The sequence below is a fragment of the Myotis yumanensis genome, unplaced genomic scaffold (assembly GCF_028538775.1).
Source record: "Myotis yumanensis isolate MYYU_CA2020_CCGP unplaced genomic scaffold, mMyoYum1.0.hap1 SCAF_17, whole genome shotgun sequence".
NCBI classification, from domain to species: Eukaryota; Metazoa; Chordata; class Mammalia; order Chiroptera; family Vespertilionidae; genus Myotis; species Myotis yumanensis.
Window position 1 is genome coordinate 12,941,132 of NW_027223768.1, and position 19,606 is coordinate 12,960,737.

Below are 19,606 nucleotides of genomic sequence, written 5' to 3' on the forward strand. Positions count from 1 at the left end.
GAGAGCAGAAAGGAAAAGATAGATATGAGAGGCATGGTGGAGACAGAGTTGAAACTCCCAACCCTGAAATCTCCTTTTATTCCAACATACAATTTTCAAAACGTTTAAGTATTTATTGCTTTCCCCAGAGCTGCCATTTCCAATATCACATGACCGTTCTGAGGCCCGGCTTCCCACATAGGTGAACACAGCACACAAAAATAATTCCACCCAGACGTGACTCAGGGTCTGCATCCTGAATGCTCCTGTGAGTTGCACTTAACCGGCATGGGCAGCTGCCCTAGGAAGGCAGAAATACAGTGGCCTGAGCTTTCAGAGCTCCCGGACATGGTAGCACTTTAGGATCTAGCCAGCAGAGCAGCTTGTCAGAAAGCTAGCATCTATTACTAGTAAGTGCATGCTCGGTCTGATGTGCTTTATTGAAACCAGCTGAAAACACTGTCAGACAGGTGTTTCCTATGAGGGGACTGGCGGTCAGAGCTTTCAGAACCTGTGCTCACCCCATCTGGTCAGCCCTACAAATGAGTCCCGTGGAGGCTTTACATTTGAGGGCTGAAGGAACATGTAATTGTTTATAAGGAATTTGTTTACCAGCTTTAGACCAGTGGTTCTCAACCTTAGCTGCACATTAGAATCACCTGGGAATCTTTTTAAAATCCTGATTTCTGGGCCTCATCCTCTGGAAATTCTGTTTCTTTGTTATGGGGTGGGGCCACATTAGTAACTTTAGACTGTCCCTAAGAGTCAGGGTTTTGAATCGAGGGCACAGCCTAGAACTGAGCTGCAGGTTTGAATAAATGGGGGCAGGGAAGCAGGTGCTGGTCAGGCCTGTGGCTTTCCTTCAGGAAGATATTTGGAAGGTCCGAGTTCATCCTTTAAAAAAGGGGGAGAGGGGAACAGGCAGCTGAGAAACCTTTAATAGTAACTCAAAAAAGAATAGATGTAGTCAAGCCCTGAATGGAATCAGCCAGTGGAAGGAACTGGCAACACTGCCCAGGGCTCCGCAGTGGAAGGTTAGGATCTTTAACTGCTTCAGAATGCGGGCCCAGCTATCTCCCGCTGTTAGAGAGCCCCTCACTGCTCGGGACCTTCTCTCAAGGTGTTTCCTCACCTATAAAATGAGAGGTGGGGCTAAGACAGTGAGAATCTTTTTGGCTCTTAAGAGTGTGCCTTTGTGGCTAAATTTGTAGTGCTTCCCAGAGTAGAAAGGACTCAGGTGGGACTGGCTCTCTCTCTGTCCCTCCTTTTTGGCCACTCAGACCAACCCCGGAGAAGGTGGCCTCAGAGCTGGAGCTCAGACTAACAAAGCCTCTGTTGACACTGAGGCTGGTTATCCTGAATGGGCCAGGCCTCACATGCTTAGTATGTTCATTGTTCCTCCTCCTGCTGGTTATTCATGTCGGGGTCACAGACCTGGGCTCATCTTTACTCTCCTCTTCCTGCAGCTGGCTCATCATTTCTTACTGGGATGACTTATCAGGTAGTTAGAACTCGCCCTTGAAGCCCCCACATTATTTTACATTTAAACTCTTCCCAGCCTGCCACTCCCTTCTGGTGGGGCTCACAGGTAAAAAGGTTCTGACTGAGGCCCCTGAGCCAACTGCTTGGCCTCTGTGACAGCTGGTGGGAGCCTCAGAGGCTTTCTTCCCTTGCTTCTGGGTTTTCTACTAGGTTGGGGTCAGTTTGGGTGATAGAATTACAATCTTAAACTATTAAGTTGTCAATAAAAGCGATTTCAGACCCCACAGCCTGTTAGCAGCTTACGTGCCCGATTTCCCGTTTCTGTTGCTGCTTTAGGTCGCAGGAGGTTGGACTGAGTTACGGCAGCAGGAAACACGGCAGGGGACTTCCCCGCCCAGTGTCATGTGGCCAGTGTTTCAGCTTGAGGCTGCCACCTCACACTGACTTACACTGCCTCTTCCTCTCCTTTGCTCTCCGCAGACACAATGGGAACATCCTTTTGGACGCAGAGGGCCACATCATCCACATTGACTTCGGTTTCATCCTGTCCAGCTCTCCCCGAAACCTGGGCTTTGAGACGTCAGCCTTTAAGCTGACCACAGAGTTTGTGGACGTGAGTCAGGAAGGAGAGGTGCCTCACTGTGTTCTTTCTCTGTCATGGGAGGGGGAGCTAGTGGGCTCCCCCCAAATTACGGACAAACAGAACAGAAATGGCAGTAAGTCAGGGTGAGGCTGGTGTCCTGGGAGGCTTCCTGCCTGCTGAGAGAGTTGGGAAGTAGTGGGGTTTGGCATGTTTGCCCTAATGGAGGGAGTTCTGGCTGGGGGTACGCTGAGCCCTTATACCCACAACTTTCTCCTCCCCTCACAGGTCATGGGCGGCCTGGATGGTGACATGTTCAACTACTACAAGATGCTGATGCTGCAGGGGCTGATTGCTGCTCGGAAACACATGGACAAGGTGGTGCAGATCGTGGAGATCATGCAGCAAGGTGGGGCTGGGGCGAGGCAGGAGAGGGGGCAGGGCTGTGCCCAGCATGGGATTTCTAGGAAGTACATTCTGCCTCACAGACACCAGGCGGGCAGGGGTTCCCAGCTCTGACCCAGCGCCGTTTCTCCTTCGGGACATGCCTCCTGACAGAGCTAGGTCCTGGGGATGGACGGGTGGAGGCCCCAGAAACTGCCTCCTCGGAGAGAACAGTCTCAGCTCCAGCCTCTTGGTCCCTCCCACCACTCAGCTCTTCACCAGCTCAGGTGTTTCCAGTCACCACTTTCCTCCCCGCTGGGCTTTGACCTCCAATTGCCCTGTCCTCAGGCCCCTTCTTTGTCCTGATACTCATCCCTCCTGCTCTGAGTTGAGTAGTTCCTCACCTGTCATCTATCCATTCTCACTGTCCTGTCTGTCCTCACTGCGTCATCTAGTCTTTTGTCCCTTCACTCCCAGCCTTCTGGGCCCTTGTCCTAACCCCACTCCTTAGGGGTGCAGTATACACCCATTCTGAGCAGCCAGTCTCCTCCTCCTCCTCCTCCTCCCCCTCCTCCCCACCCCACAGGTTGTCGCCGTTGCTCAGGAGCACCCCTGTCTGGCCCCATGACGACGGTGGCCCAGGTCATCTGTGAGTGTCAGACGTAGCATAGGCAGAGCCCTGCAAACCAGATAAGTGCCCAGCTCAGGGCCCATTCCCCAGGACCTTTTCCCAGCCTTCCTCTGGGTCCTAAGACTGCCCACTCAGCTATTACTGGGGGAGATGTGGTGTTGGCCCCCTGCCCTCCTCTACCCTCATGCCCTCACCTAGAGAGGGGTTTTGGAGCGTGGCATGAGGACGGGTGCAAGCAGAATTGCATCCACATGCTCAGGGGTCTCTAAGGTCTTGCTGTGGCTGTTACCACTGGCCCTCCCTCCTTTCCGCCCATGACCCTCTGCCCTTCCTGCCCCCCAGGTTCTCAGCTCCCTTGCTTCCACGGCTCCAGCACCATCCGCAACCTCAAGGAGAGGTTCCACATGAGCATGACCGAGGAGCAACTGCAGCTGCTGGTGGAGCAGATGGTGGACGGCAGCATGCGGTCCATCACCACCAAGCTCTACGATGGCTTCCAGTACCTCACCAACGGCATCATGTGACACCCTCTCAGGCCCCAGCGCGGTGGGGCATTCAGGGGACCCTCCCTGGGAGAAACCCCAAACCAGGAAACCCCACCCACCCACCCACCCACGGGAAATGGAAGGCAAGAAATACAAAGGATCATGTGGTGACTGGAGAGCTTGCCAGGGGAGACCAGCTGTGGGGTCCAGGCTTGCTGGGGCTTCCCTGCCCCCTGCGGTGTCAGTATTACCACCTGAGGGACTCCAGGACTCACTGCCCCCCAGAAGAGAGAGGTGACAAATGTGAGGGCACTGGGCCTTTCTTCTCGCCAGGGTCCAAGAGGTTCTTTCCACAGGCCATCTTCTTAATCTGTTCTAGGTCCCAGGAAGGGAAGAGTGGGTTCTTGGTACTTACAATTTGATCCTGTGGTTCGCCTTTGGCCATGCTGCTGCCTGACTGTTCCTCCCAGGGACTGACTCCTAGCCTGAGGTCCCCTGGGCAGGTGGGCTCTGGCACAGGGTCCTGCCCTTGCTGAGTCCCCATCACAGAGACCAGAAGGGTGATCACAACCCTCCCCTACAGAGGGAACTGGCCTAGCCACAGGGAATTCCTTGCCCTGATCCCTTCCCACATCCAGGGAAATAGCTCTCAATTTTTTAATTTTTGTTTGAAATAAAGTCCTTAGTTAGCCATGTGTCATTTCTGAGTTGTATTATTTGGGGGGTGGGGGTGAATGTAAGCGAATAGATGTACCACACAGAACAAGGTGGAGGAAGACTGCTTTTTTCCTACCTGTCTCCATCAGTACAACTTTTTCCCAGAGAAAGGCCTCCCTAGATTTGACTCTCACCCCCCTCCGTCAAGTAAGTCTACATTGTCCAAGTCACATCAAAAAGAGCCTGAATGGGGATTAAACCACAAGCAGTTTTAATGGTCTGGGTTTCTCCTTCCCATCTCCCCCACTGTTAGTATTATTACTACAAGAATAAAGGATTCCTGAGAGCCTGTCCCCAACTCTCCCTGGGCCCCCTTGACAGGACTCATCCCTACCAACCCCCCTGGATTTCTGGGGGTGGGGGGAAAACAAGTGAAAGGCACTGTAGGGGTGGGGGGCTTGAGTGCCAGGGAATCTAAGGGGTGGTGCTAGGGCAGGGCCAGGCCTGAAGTCCGCCTGCAGGGGCTGTGGAGTGTGACTGCCGACACTGGTCTCTCCTTGGACCTGTCTAGCAGGCCTAGAAGTCCCGTCCTCCTGGTCCCATGCGGGCTGCAGCAGGAGCATAATTAGTGTTGGGCTAAGAAAGGAAGAAGGGAGGGCCCCCTCTACTAGGATCCAAGGGCCAAACCCATAGTGGGGACTGCAAGTAACTATAATGCTCAAGTCTGTTGTCTCGGGGGGCCAAGGGGAAGGAGTTGAACAAAATGTGAATTATATGAAACTCCCCAGCCTGGGGACCAGGCAGCAGCAGTGACCCAGGCTCCCAGGGAAGAGGGAGGGGGCCAGTCAGTCCAGGTCTGGGGCTAGTTGTCCCCACTGACGCCTTGCCGAGCCCTGATGAACGCCATGCCGTGTGTGCGGAAATGGGTCTTGAGGTTGAGAGGGCTGTCACAATTCTTGCCACAGACTTTACAGGTCAGTGGACCTGCAGAAGCAGGCAAGGGTGAATCTGCACCCTCTGGATCAGACCTCAATTGAGGGGGCGCCTCTTCCTCCCCATCCCCCACACCCAGGGCACTGGCACTACCCACACCCCGTTTCTTCTTGTGGCTGATGAAGCGGTGCCGGCTCAGGGAGCCAGGGGAGGCAAAGCATAAGCCACAGTCGAGGCACTGCTGGGTCCCACCATCCACCCTCAGCCCCACCATGAGGCTCTGCTCCACTGAGCCCCCGCTCCGGTAGCGCAGGGGGCCTCCCGACCCGGGTCCACCCCTGGGGGACTTGGCTGGAGGTGTGGTGCTGTCAGGCTCCTCACTGCAAGAGTCAGAGGACTGCCGACGCTTCCGTCCTGGCCCCTGGAGAAGATAGTGAAGAACTGGGCCTCCCCATCACCCCAGTGACCCTGGCACCCCCACCTAGCTTGCGGAGGCCAGTCTGTAACTCTGCAGTTCCCACACCTCTAACCCAGCAGGGGAGCTTACCTGGGCTCTGGCACCGGCGCCCCGAACCACAACACTCCCCCGGCCAGGAGACTGGTCCCCGAGCGGCAAGCCGTGCCGCACCTGGACGTGTTTCTCCAGGATGAGGCGGCTGCTGAAGGTGCGTTTTCCTTCCGTGCAATACCTAGAGGGGAGAGTGCGCGGGTGGGTGCCAAGGGCACAGCCCAAAGACCAAGGCCAGTGGCTCGAGAGGAGGAGGACTACAGAGCTTCAACCCTTAGTCAGGTGCACAGAGGCAGCTGGGAAAATGCTTTGGGGGACCGGGAAGGGGCAGGGAATGGGAGGGGTCACCTGATGGGCAGAATCAGGAAGGGGTAAGAAGAAAAGGGTTACCTGCATGGGTAAACTCGCTTGATACCCTCATGATTGACCCTGACGTGGCGCCTCAGGCTGGGCGCAGAACAGAAGGATCGCTCACACAGGCGACAGGGAAACTTTTTCACTGACTGGAGAGCAGGGAGAGGAACCTCAGAGCCAGGCTTACAGGACCGAGCCCACTGCCACACAGGACAACCCCAAGGCTGCCCCTCCAGCCTGTCCTGCTCACCTTGCCATGCTCCTTCTTCATGTGAGCCACATACTCATCCCGCTCCGGGAACCAGGAGTGACAGAGGCCACAGGTCCAGCCTCCAGGGCCCCCGCCCCCACCCTTGGTGCCTTTGTTCCCTAGATCCCGCCGGGGCCGTTTGGGTGAACAAGGAGGCTCTGGGGAGCTGGGTGGGTCCTCTTCTGTAGAGGAAGACAGCTCCTCTATAGGGGGAGCTGCTCCTCCTGGAGACACAGCCAGCTCCTCAGGCTCAGCTTTAGGGCTCGGAAGAGGATCCCCGGCCCCTTTCCCAGCAGTCTCCTCTCCCGAGCGACCAGACTGATGGGTGTTCTGTGAGAGGGAGACAAGGGGGATGGTGGCTGTGGGGAGAGCGTGGCTTTGCCACAGTCCTTGTTCTCCCCTCCCCCTCTTCCTGAAGGTTATGTGACCCTTACACCAGGTCAACACAGCCAAGCAACCCCACATCAGCCCTTGACTCCTTTACCTTGAGATGATCCAGCATGGTCCTTTTTTGGGCAAAAAGCAGAGGACAAGACGGGCACTTGAAGACACTGACGCGCTGGGGCAGCAAGTGCTGGTCGAAGTGTGAGGAGAGGAGGGGCTTGTGAGTGAAGACCGTGTCACACATGGCGCACTTGTAGATCATCCTGTGCAGGCGGAGAGGACAGTGCAGACACCTGCCCCTTCAGGGCCCAACCCTCCCTGGCCCAGCCCTCGTCACCCCATCCCCGGTCTCACTTGGCCTGCTGCGTGGGGAAGCTGGGATGCTGGGTGTAGAGGTGGGCGTTGGCGCTGGGTGCAGACTTGAAGGCCATGGGGCAGATGGGGCACTTGTGGAAAACCTCGCAGTGTGACGTCTGGATGTGGGACTTGATGGAGTTCACGCCCCCAAACACCACTGCACAGCTGGGGCACCTTTAGGGAGGACACGGGAGGCGTGGTGGTGAGGTGGGCCATCTCCATGCCCTCCCCACCCCACGCTCATCCTCAAGGACGGGGTGGACTCTGAGAAGCTAATCGGTGGTGAAGCCTGAGCCAGGTGGGGGCAGGAGGGAGCTGCAGAGACAATCCCCCGGGAGGCCCATTGAGGCAGAGCTGGAGCTGCAGAGGGGGCGCTGCTCTGTGTTTGCCAGGACACCGGGGCCATGGGACTGAGCAGGAAAGATGGGGCTCTCTCGAGGCCATCTGAAAGGTTGGTGCTAGGAACCATGAGACCAGAAAGGGCATGAGGGAGTGTGGAGATACTATGGGAAGGAGAGGCACCTGTATCCTACACGGCGAGAGAAGTGCAGACAGGCCTCCCGGAGATGGGTCTGAAAATTTGCCTGCAGGAAGTTGCCCCCACACTCAGGGCAGACGTGGGGAGGTCGATTCTTATGCATGCGCTGGTGGGCACTGAAGCTGCAGCGATTGGGGAGCATCATGGGGCAGGTTGGGCACACCTGTCAAAAGGGTGAAACAAGGTGAGTCCGGGAGGAGAGGCTTGTCCCCCATTACTTCTCCTAACCAAGCCCCTCGCACCTTCCCACGTGCTATCCCCTGGCTGTCCCCTTTCCCAGGAAGGGCAGTGAAAGGCAACTCACATTGCTGGTGGCCCCAGGGGCAGGGGGCCCAAGCTGCTGGAAGTGGGCAGCCATGCCAGCCTTGTCCCGGCACTGCTCCTTGCACTCCAGGCAGCGAAAGCACGTGTAAGCAGAGGTGGCAGGGGCAGCAGGTGGCTCAGCCGAGAGCGGCAGCACAGGGGCCTCAGCAGCAACTGTAGAAATGGCAAAGGTGGCGATGGCCCCATCACCCTTGCCCAAGGCAGACAAGACTGGAGGTCCGAGGGCAGGTGGGACAGCCAGCAGGGGCGTGATGTCCGGCTGCCCCACCATCTGGTCCAGGGCTACAGGCCTCATGACCAGGTGTGAGCACTGCATGACCAGCCCCTTGTCCTTGTGCTCCCGGGCATGCAGGAGCAGGCTGCACTTGTTGAAGAAGACCAGGCGGCGGGCACAGTGGTTGCAGGTGACCTCGATGCGCATGCTCCGGCGGTCATAGTGCCGCGCCAGGCTCTTCTCCAGTGAGAAGGCATCCCCACACTCGAGGCAGCGGTAGCCGGTTGGAGGCAGGGCCAGCCCGGCCTCAGCAGGTGGACTCAGGTTCGGCCGGTAGGCAGGCAGCAGGTTCTTGCCGTTGAGGATCTTGTTGAAGGCCTCCACCAGGCTGGACTGGGTCCGTGAGATCACTGTGCCGCCCCCTGCACCTGGCACGGTGGTCGGCTTGGAAGGCTGCACTATCACCACCGAGGCACCGTTCACCTTCTGTCCCCCTATCCCCAGCCCTATCCGCCCCTCGACCTTGGGCAGGGCTTGGGGCACCAGTCCCAGCACATTCTTAGCAATTGTCTTAGGGCTGGTGGCAGTGCCCCCAGGCAGAACCACTGCTTTGCGGGCCACGCTGGCCGCCATCAGCATAGCAGTACTTGCGTTCTGGAAGGTGGCCACAGGCAGCACCGTGCCCTTCAGCCTCGTGCCATCACCCAATTGCACATTCACCACTTTTGGACTCTCAGGAGTCAGAACCGCAGAGGACAGCTTTAGGAGGTTAGCCTCGGCCAGAAAGGTCCCCTCGGCCAAGGGGGCAGGGGGGCCAGGGTCTGAAGGGACCCGGGTTACAGTCCTTGTGATATTCCCACAGGATGTCTTAATGGTCTTGATCCGCACCTTGAGGGGCCTGGAAGAGTTGGAGGAGGCAGGGGAGTCATTGCTGTCCTCGTCAGCAGCCTCAGCTCCACTAGAAGGGCTCTGGGGACTTCCTGGGGGAGACTTGTCCACTGGCCCCTGATCCTCCTCTTCTTCCTTTAGGGGCTGACAGCTGGGCACTTTGGGGGAGGCGAGAGGGCTCTGATGCCCTGGAGACTGCTTGAAGAAGGGCATCCCAGCAACCTGGGGAGGTGAGGGGCTGGCAGGGATGCCTGCAGCCTCAGGGCTAGAGCCGGAGTCTAGCCGGGCTATGCCCTGGGGATGAAGGGGGCTGCCGCTGCCCTGCTTCAGAGCACCCAGCGGTGGGGGAGAACCAGGTGGCAGAAGGGCGGGGCCATTCTCCTCAGCCAGCTCAAAGGGAGAGGGGAAAGGAGGGGGGGTCATGGTCCCTTCCGTCAGTGGGGAGGGCACAGAGGAAGGCAGGGGATCAGGGTGCTCCCCTGGCTCAGGCTCAAAATGAGCGAAGAGGTCCAAAGGTGCTTTGCCTTCTATGGCTTTTTCTTTCCAGGTACCTCCACTGGGAGGAGTTGGAGAGTGGGGGTTTCCTGGAAGGGATGGCTCAGGGCCCCCAAAACCATTCTGCATCAGATGAGGCCCCACAGGTTCTTCCTTAATTGTACCCCCAGCCCGGGCCCCTTCCCCTCCTGAACTTGCAACCAGGGACTCAGACTGCTCAGGGCACACAGTGTTCTTGACAATGACGCTGACTACTGAGATATCCCCCGACGACAGGTCATGATCAGAGGCCTGGGTTGAGACTCCAGGGCCATCTCCAGCAGCTGCTGCTGTTGCTTCTCCAGATTCACCCTCTACGCTGGGTTCTGGCTTCCCCGAGCCTCCTGGCCCCTCATTTTCTTCTGGCCCAGAGTGGATGGCTTCATTTGCATCAATGTCGGGGATGTCAAAGGCAGCAAGGAGGTCGTCAAAATCAGGGGTTTTCATGTCTCCCATGGCGGCAAGTCCCAGACCTGATGAAAACAGGAAGAAGAGGGAGAAACTGCAATCACTGGACGCAGAAACCCGGGACCTCCTCCCTCAGGGTCTCCATAGTTCTCTCCTCTCAGAAACCCATGCACACTGTGACTTAGGCACACCTCCATCAGAGTGCAAATCCTAGAGAGTTGGTAGAGGCGCTTGGTTTGCCAAACCCTAAAATAGGAAGAAAGGTGGTGTGCACATCCATAGAAGACACCAAGATCCAGAGAAAGCAGAGGAAAAGACTTCTCAGAAATACATATACAAGATAAGAGTAACAGAGACGGAGCAATTCAGTGTGTATCTTGGTTCAAACCACCTAAGCCCCTACTGTGTCCAGTCCATTAATCAGTACTACTGTTCAGGAGGAGCAGACACAATGCTCTAGGTTTAAGAGCTCATTCATGGCAGCATGGTATCCATTCATATTCTTTTTAAGTATATTTTTATTGATTTTAGAGAGGAAAGGAGAGAGAGATAGGAACATCAATGATAAGAGAGAACCATTAATTGGCTGCTTCCTGCATGCCCCCCACTGCGGACTGAGCCTGCAACCCAGGCATATGCCCTGACCGGGAATCAAACCATTATGACCTCCTGGTTCATAGGTCGAAGCTCAACCACTGAGCCACGCCGGCTAGGCTCGGGCTCCATTCATATTCTTCATGGATGTTCTCAGGGTCTACAGCAGTGGTTCTCAACCTTCCTAATGACACGACCCTTTAATACAGTTCCTCATGTTGCGGTGACCCCCAACCATAAAATTATTTTTGTTGCTAGTTCATAACTGTAATTTTGCTACTGTTATGAATCGTAATGTAAATACCTGATATGCAGGATGCATTTTCATTGTTACAAATTTAACATAATTAAAGCATAGTGATTAATCACAAAAACAATATGTAATTATATATGTGTTTTCCGATGGTCTTAGGCGACCTCTGTGAAAGGGTCGTTCGACCCCCCAAAGGGGTCGTGACCCACAGGTTGAGAACCGCTGGTCTACAGAGATCTGAAAAACCATGTCATGAGACACAAGACATGACTCTCGTCCCAGCTTTATCAATAGCCTGCTGGACATGAGCAAGTTACTCCATTGCCTTCTTTTTGTCGTTTGAATGAAAGAGGGGACAAGTAACCCATATATCATAGGGTTATCCTGAGCATGATATGAAATAGTAAACATGACAGAACCCAGAACACAATTAATTATGACAAGACAAACAAGGCCATGTGAGGTCGTGGCAGGGCTCGGGAGGAGTAAGCACTGGAAATGTAGAGCTGGGATCGAGGCAAGAGTCAGGGATAATTACATGGTCAAGTCTGAGGCACCTGGGGTCATCACTGGCACCTGGAGACCCAGCTTGGTTAACAGAGAGAAGTGGGCTCAGTGTAATCGCCCAAGAAACCAAGATAGAATAGGACACAGGAACAGAAAGAGACAAAGAGACAAGACGGGGAAAACCGAGAGGAGCCTGGTCACAAGGGCCTCCTCCGTCATAAACACCTGGTGCTCCCTCACCTGCCTTCCCCAGAGTGCCTGGCCCGCCCTGGCCCGCCCCTCCTACCTCCACATCTTGCTCTCTCAGGACTAAAACTCTAGGGTACAAGCTTATCCAGCACAGCTGCCACATGGGGAAAGGCCAGGCCCCTCACCCCGATCACCCCAGTTCATCCCCTAACTCACACTCCTCCCCCACTTAATTTTCCTTCGGCAACAGTAGCCCAGGAAGTCTCACCAACCCCAACCTTGCCCAGCACAAAAAGGAAAAGAAATCCCACAGTACTGATGTGCCACTAAAACAACCAGAAGGCCAGCCTGGAGCTGGCGGGGGACCCAGCCTGCTCCCTTACTGCCTTCCCCACCAGTGTCTGTATCTGGACACACACACTCCCTGACTGGCTGCCACTTCCCGGGGCCACTTCTCTCACCTCTTTCTAGGCTGAGACTGTACCTGGAGGTGGTCCCAGCAGGTGGCAGGTGGCATTGCTGGGACCAAGGTGGGGGCAGAGAGTGAGGGTACCAATCAGAGGAAGAAAGGGGCGTTCTCCCCTCACCCCCCCCCCCCCCCCCAATTCTGCAGGCTCTGCATTTAAACAAAGCCCTCCACCTCCTGCCTCTGCCCTGATGGATGGATCGCTAGGCCCTCTTCTGCCCGGCTCCCTCCTGACCTGGGGAGGCCTGAGCTGAATTTCACCCGGGGCTGGCGGCGCACAGATCAATGGGGACTGAGAAAACATCTGCAAACTCGCCTCCTCCAAGCAGCTACCCCTCCTGCGTCCAAGTGAATAGAGGTCGTCCGAGAGCCAGGAGCAGGCAGCGACCACGCAGAGGAGCTCGGGCAGAGGCTTCCCCACCTCGCTGCCCAGGCCTTTCTGCGGCGGCTGCGCCCAGTCTCTAGGGCTCTGCCCCCGCCCCCCCCCTTCCCTCCGTTCTTCCCCAAAAGCCAAAGGAAAGGGCTAAACAGGAAGAGGGTGAACTGGTGCGGGCTGGGTGGGGGCTCCACTGCCCTTCTCCTGGCCAGGGGCCTGCAGCGCAGAGGGCGAGGGGCTGGCGGCTGGGGGCGATGAGGCGGCCGCCAAGCGGGGCAGCGGGCGGAATTAAGTCCCTGCCATCTGCCGAGGGCCGGCGCCCGGAGCACGGCCGGCGCTGCGGGGAAGGGGCGGGGTGCACACTGGAGAAGCCAGCGGGGAAACTGAGGCGGCGGCGCCTCTCGCTCACACCCGCGAGCGAGGAGGACGGGCCTCGGCCAGGCCAAGCCCGGAGGGACCGCCGCACCGCACCTCGGGGCCCAGGACTCCCGAGGGGGTGAGGCGCGCGGGAAGGGAGCCGTGGGGGCAGCACGGTCTGTGCGCGACTCGGGGTCCGTCCCAACTCCGAGCGCCTCCCCTCGCCGCCCCGGCACCGCAGCCTCCGGCCCCCCGACTCCCCAGACCCCTCGAGAGGCGAGTGAGCGGGAGGCGCGCGGCGGCCGGGGCGCGAGCCCGAGTCCTGCCCGGCCCGGACGCTGACCCGCGCCCCGCTGGGGTGCAGGCTCTGCTCCGGCCTGCGGGTCCCCCGCCCCCACCCTTGGACGCGGACACCATTTTAGGTCGCGACACCCCGCAGCCTCCAGCCCCCGGGCCGCGCTTCGGACGCTTCTTGAGCCGGGAGCCCCAGGACTTGGAGACCCCGGCCCGCCCTCCACGTTTACCCGGCGAGGGGCTGTGCTTTCAACAGGCTGGGGGGTCGCCCATCCGCCCCCAGGAAGGGGAGCGGGGTCCTGGCCTTCCTAGAAGCAGCCCCGGGGGGACGACGCGGAGAAGGGGGTAGTTGACCAAGTGGGGGAGGGGCGGGGGCATTTACCCGCCCCCCCGGGGGCGGGGCCTAGGGCGGGTATCACCCCCGGCGCGCTTACTTGTTAGGCTCCCAGTGCGGGCTGAGCGCCGGCGGTCCCTCCCCTGCTCCGGCCGCTGCCGCCGCCGCCGCCACCGCAGCCCTCCCCGCCGCCGCCGCTACTTCCTGCTTCTCTCCCGTTCGGCCTCCCCCTTCCTCAGCTCCCTCGGCGTTCCCGGTCGGGGCGGCCGGCTTTCGTACTCGCCATTGGCCAATCCCCTCGTCGTTCAGCGCTGCGCCCCGCCCAGCCCCACACTGGGTTGGCCTTAAGTACTGCCGCTCCGGACAAACCCGCACGGTCTTCCTAGCTTCATTGGGCAAGGAGCCTAGTCCTTCCGCAGTGCCTCTTGCCATTGGTTGTGCCGCCACCTGCCCCATCTGTGCATCTCAAAAGCGATTGGCCGCGCTACCTGTCGTTTAGGAAGAAGCCGCTCTGATTCCCTGCTTTCCTACTGGAGGCGGTGACTCTCCAGGTGCATCTCCGCCCCCTCGCTCCCTATTGGCCGCGATCCCGAAAGCCTGCAGTTCACTTATACAAATTTCAGGAACTCTCGGCTCCGATTAGGTGAATACTTTGAGGAGAATCGCTTCGACTCTGAAAGGACCCGGATGTGCAGGTCCGTTTGCGCTTTCTCCAGCTAAACTCCAGTGTCAGTCATGCCATGCAGAAGTGAGAGAATGGGACGTCACCCAAAACATTACGTCATCTGGTTGACTATTTTCCTGCGGTTTTCCTACTGTCTAAATCGCCAGATGGATGGGGTCCTCGCGCGGCCCCTAGCTGGCTGGCGTCACCCATAGCTCCCCCCAGTGCGGGAGGGCTTGGAGCAGAGCAGGGGTTGGAGTGTGGAAGGAACCGGCACCTGAAGCTGCGGCAGGCATGCAGACCGGAAGTGGGGAAGAGGTGACGTTAGAGTGCTGGCGTGGCCTGGGCCGTTTCCAAAGGGATCTTAAAGCGGCTCATTGGTAGGCTTCCGAAACACACACGCGCGTGCACACACACACACACACACAGTGTCCCCCCAAAATGTATACACAATAATTATAAAGGCAGTGTTTATTAAAATACATATCAATTTCAAAATTGAGCTAACAGCTGTTACAGTGCATGCATTTTGTTGGGACACCCTGAATTATATATTTATGTGTGTGTGTGTGCGTGTGTGTGTGTGTATACATACATATAGATATAGATAGACCCATTTCCCATTTAAGATCTCTTTTTCCCTGCACCCAGCAAGGGTGAGGGTGGAGTCCACGCCGATTTTCCCGCGCTTTGTTGCCCCGCCCCCTAGAGGCGGAAGCAGGGGGAGAGGTGCTTGGAAAAAGAGTTGCCTTGACATTGTAATCCGCACTCACTCAGAATTCCTCTGCCAGCCGAGTGCCACCTCGCGCGCACTAGCTGGCTGGTGAGCCTCCCAGACGGTGCGCACGCAGCCGCGGGCAGCTGGGCGGGGTTCTTACGGGCGGTTCTGTGCCGGCCGTGCTGCCCAGCGGATGGAGGTCCTCCCGTGCACAGGAGGCATTTGGTTCAGTTCCGGGCAGGGGGCATGCCCAGGTCGTGGGCTCTATCCCCGGTAAACTTGCCAACTTATATGGGCCGACAACGATGATAGGAACCTTCATTATTGGAGATTTATGCCCTTTTGTCTGTCTAGTAAAGTGTTTCCTTACGATGGGGGGCGGGGGGGCCTATATGTTCTTTTCTCCTGAGGACTCAGCTCTGACTCCAAAACAACAGAAAAATTCTCTTTCCACATCCTGTCACACCTCATGAAGTAGCGGTAACTGAGACTTCAGGAGGCAAGGAGCTTCTAGTTAAACATGGACATAAACATGACAGTTAAGAAATAAAAAAGCATAAAAGTACAAGGACAAAGAGAGAGAAGAGTAGACAAATGAGAGATGCTATTTTGAAAAATGGAAAGTCATAGGTCTGGGAGTTTAAATCCTAAAGTTTTAATATTTTCTATTCTACTTACAAAGTAGGGAGAGGGAAACCAAAAATGAACAAAATAATTGGAATCTTAGAACTTGTAAAGATTTTAAAAATTAAAAATTCTTAGTCCTCTGCAAGCAGGGACAGGAGAATTGGAAAATTCCTTTGGGGGGATAATGAGTGGCCCAGGCGAAAAAGTTTACAGAAACTCGGAAACGGGCCCCTCCCTCGCCTGCCCCACACTGAGGCACACCGCTGACAGCCTCTGACCCTACCCACCCGGCTTTCTGACCTTTTGGGTCTCATGCTTAAGTAGGAAGACAGCCAAGGATCCGAAGAAAGCTGAAGGCAGTCTCAAACATGAAAGACAGAAGCCTAAAGATAAAGAAAGACAACAATGTCCCCAAGATTGCAATTAATATCCTCTGAAAAATAAGAGAAGATATTGCTCTGATGATACAAGAATAGGATGCTTTTTTAAAAATAGGAACATTCAGAAAATAACAAAAACTTCTTGTAAACTAAAAATATGAAAACAGGCCCTGGCTGGGTAGCCCATTTGATTGGAGCGTCATCCCAATATTCCGAGGTTGCAGCTTCAATCCCTGGTCAGGGCACATATGAGAAGCGACCAATGAATGTATAAATAACTGGAACAACAAATTGATGTTTCTCTAAAATCAATAAAAACATTTTTAGACCTAGCTGGTTTAGCTCAGTGAATAGAGTGTTGGCCTGCAGGTTGAAGGGTCCCCACTTTGATTCCGGTCAAGGGCACATGCCTGGGTTGCAGGCTCCATCCCAGTAGGGGCCTGCAGGAGGCAGCAGATCAATGATTCTCCTTCATCATTGATGTTTCTCTCTCTCTCTCCCTCTACCTTTCTCTCTGAAATCAATAAAAATATATTTTTAAAAAGAAGAATTTCCAAAGACTGTCTGAAAAACAGGTTGCATACAATGGATACTCAGTTACATACTCAGAATGGCATTGGATTTTTTTTTTTAAAGGGGGGCCTCCTGCACGCCCCCTTCTGAGGACCAAGCCCACAACCCAGGCATGTGCCCTTGGCCAAAATCAAACCCGGGACCCTTCAGTCCCCAGGCGGATGCTTTATCCACTGAGCAAAACCAGCCAGGGTAGCACTGGATTTCTTTTTTTTTTTTAAATATATTTTATTGATTTTTTACAGAGAGGAAGTGAGAGGGATAGTTAGAAACATTGATGGGAGAGAAACATCGATCAGCTGCCTCCTGCACACCCCCCACTGGGGATATGCCTGCAACCAAGGTACATACCCTTGACTGGAATTGAACCTGGGACCCTTCAGTCCGCAGGCTGACGCTCTATCCACTGAACCAAACCGGTTAGGGCGGATTTCTTAATAATACCCTTAAAATCTAGAAAATCTTCAGAATTCTAAAGAACATTATTTTATATCTATAAGGTGTTTTTAGGTGTGAAACACAGGAAATTTACTTTCTGTACTCTTTTCCTCAGGAAGCTACTGGATGATGAATTCTACTAAAACAGAGCATGAAACCAAGGGAAATCAAAATATGGTATCTAGGATCCACATAGTGGATCCACACAGAAGAGAAACAAAGGGATTCCCTGTATGTAGGTGCAGGGAAGGGCCAGGACAATTTTGCTGCAGGCCAATTGCAACCAGTACAGATTGGAGCAGAAGGCCATCACACGAGGCCAACAGGCTACCTACTGTGTTCCAACAATTTGAGAGGAGGTTTATACTTCAGACAGAGGGAATCAAAACAAAACAAAACAAAAACAGGGCAATGATAAATTCCAGCGGAGGAAAATGTGCCTTGGAGGCAAATTTAATCATAATACTCATTCAGTTCCATTGCAAACAAAATTATATAGTCATAATTATAAATAAATACTAATTTATCCAAAAAGTAGAGTCTACTCTTGGAAGAAGGATGTGTTCCATGTGGAGTATTTAGAGAGCTAAGTCCTAATCTTATATTGTAAAAAGTGTATATAGTGGCTAAAACTGAAAAATTAGCAAATAGCCATATAAGCTTATTATTTAGCAACAAAGAAGTAAATACAGGAAGAATTAGCTAAAGGGATTGGAGCTGTAGAAGCAAGAGTGCGGAAAATCTTTGAATCTTAAAACAATATAAATTACTTTGTAAACCATTTAAAAAATTAAATTTAAAGTAGGCTAGATGAAAGTAGTATGTATGATACACTACCACTTGTTATTATAAAAGAATAACTATGCTTCTTAATGCAAATAATATTTTGAGAAGGATAAGTGAGAAACTGTCAAGGTGATGGCCTTTTAAGGAGGGGAACAAGATGGAAATGAGAGGGAGACATACTTTTACTATCTACCCACATTTTTACTGATTTTTTAAAATATACTTTTATTGATCAGCTGCCTCCTGCACTCCCCCCCCCCCCCGAGTCCCCCCCCCCCCCCAACTGGGGATAGAGCTCACAACCCGGGCATGTGCCCTTGACTGGAATCGAACCCAGAACCCTTCAGTCTGCAGGCTGACACTCTGTCCACTGAGCCACACCAGCTAAGGCTTACTGATTTTTTTTTGAGAGAGAAAGGGAGAGAGGAACATCTATATGAGAGTAAAACACAGATTGGCTGCTTCCTGCAAGCCCCCCTACCAGGGATCAAGCCCGAAACCCAAACATGTGCCCTGATGGGGAATTAAAACGTCAATCTTTGCCCTAGCCAGTTTGGCACTGTGTTGATTCCAGTCAAGGGCACATGCCTCGATTGCGGGCTCGATCCCCAGTAGGGGGCGTGCAGGAGGCAGCCAATCAATGATTCTCTCCCATCATTAATGTTTCTATCTCTCCCTTTCCCTTCCTCTCTGAAATCAATAAAAATATATATATATTAAAAAAGGAAACAGCACCTGATGCACTTAAAAATAAAAGTCAACCTTTCAGTGCACAGGATGGCACCCAACCACTGAGCCCCACTGGCCAAGGCTCTACCCACTTTTGATTAACAGAAATTTTTAATTTGATGAAGCACGATTTATTTTTCTAATCCATGAACATGTGGGGGTCAAGAATACAATGACTACCAATACAATTTGGTATCATTGCCTTGGATTTGTGCATACAGTTCTACCCCCATGGCTTTGGTGTCAGTACAAGTGCTAACATAGTACAAGAGGCAAATAACATCATAGTATTATTATAAAAATGGTTTTGACCTTACAACCCTCCTGAAAGGGTCTTGGGACCCTTAGGGGTTCATGGACCACACTTTCAGAACCATCATCACAGAGTAAGTTACCTAGAGTCTCTGGGTTTCAGTTTCCTTATAAACTATATCTCCTTATAATTTATAAAATAAGACTAATAAAGCTACAGGGTTGTTGTGAAAACTAAATGATTTAAAACATGTAAAGAATTTATAACAGTCCCTGGCACATTTATATTATATAAGCATTTGCTAAAATTATAATCATATATCTGATGTCATTAAATGTTCTTCCAAAATAAATTTATTGAATATACTTTTCCATATTAATGTAACATAATTGTTTTATATTAGGTTGTTTCCAATTTTTCCAACACCCTGTACATAAGTCTTGGCCACTTCTCTGATTATTTAAATTCCTAAAGTGGAACTGCCCAAAGAGCAGTTACGTGCTGCTTAACGACAGGGATATGTTCTGATAAATGCATTGTTGGGCAACTTTGTCGTCGTGCGAACATCACAGAGTGCACTTAAACACACCTAGAGGGTATAGCTTCCTACACACCTAGACTACATGGCATTGGCTATTGCTCCTAGGCTACAATTTTACTGTACAAAACAAAACAAAATTAAATGATGCACAAGAGAAAATGATGCAGTCAAGAGACATGGTAACCATGAGATGTATGAGGCTGCTGCTGGTGTAATATGGCACAGTTTTACAGAAAAAAAAATTTTAACATTGAAAGTTTTTTTAAATATATTTTTATTGATTTCAGAGCGGAAGGGAGAGGGAGATAGAAAAATCAATGATGAGAATCATTGATCGGCTGCTCAATCCCACTGGGGATCAAGCCCGCAACCTGGGTATGTGCCCCTGATCAGAATCAAACCCGGGGCCCTTCAGTCCACAGGGCAACGCTCTATCCACTGAGCCAAACCAGCTAGGGCGAAAACTTTTTTTGTAAATATAAAGAATTCATTCTAAAATAACAAAAGTAGCCCTAACCGGTTTGGCTCAGTGGATAGAGCATCGGCCTGTGGACTCAAGGGTCCCAGGTTCTATTCCGGTCAAGGGCATGTACCTTGGTTGCAGGCACATACCCAGTATGGAGTGTGCAGGAGGCAG

The 19,606-nt window shown here is 53.5% G+C and overlaps 2 protein-coding genes across 7 annotated transcripts in view; one reads left to right on the forward strand and one right to left on the reverse strand.

The window, feature by feature from the left end:
- PI4KB (phosphatidylinositol 4-kinase beta) overlaps window positions 1-4,236 on the forward strand; it is a 26,337-nt gene extending 22,101 nt beyond the window's left edge. For all 4 annotated transcript variants that reach the window (XM_070396791.1, XM_070396790.1, XM_070396793.1 and 1 more), the window contains 3 exons: window positions 1,942-2,074; window positions 2,330-2,450; window positions 3,399-4,236. In XM_070396791.1, the coding sequence (XP_070252892.1) occupies window positions 1,942-2,074; window positions 2,330-2,450; window positions 3,399-3,580 (436 nt within the window). In that variant the 3' untranslated portion in view covers window positions 3,581-4,236. The remainder of the gene's footprint in view (window positions 1-1,941; window positions 2,075-2,329; window positions 2,451-3,398) is intronic.
- Window positions 3,383-13,473, reverse strand: ZNF687 (zinc finger protein 687). 3 transcript variants are annotated; one of them, XM_070396787.1, is made up of 9 exons: window positions 13,361-13,473; window positions 7,827-9,955; window positions 7,507-7,685; window positions 6,982-7,158; window positions 6,728-6,890; window positions 6,244-6,573; window positions 6,030-6,142; window positions 5,679-5,820; window positions 3,383-5,552 (listed from the first exon to the last, which is right to left on the reverse strand). In XM_070396787.1, exons 2-9 carry the CDS (start codon window positions 9,936-9,938, stop codon window positions 5,061-5,063), a joined length of 3,708 nt encoding a protein of 1,235 aa, XP_070252888.1. In that variant the 5' UTR covers window positions 9,939-9,955; window positions 13,361-13,473; the 3' UTR covers window positions 3,383-5,060. The 3 variants fall into 3 exon arrangements, with proteins under 3 accessions (XP_070252888.1, XP_070252889.1, XP_070252890.1); XM_070396788.1 differs by lacking the exon at window positions 13,361-13,473 and adding an exon at window positions 13,157-13,280; XM_070396789.1 differs by having other exon boundaries at window positions 5,101-5,182.
- Between the last annotated feature and the right edge of the window lie 6,133 nt (window positions 13,474-19,606).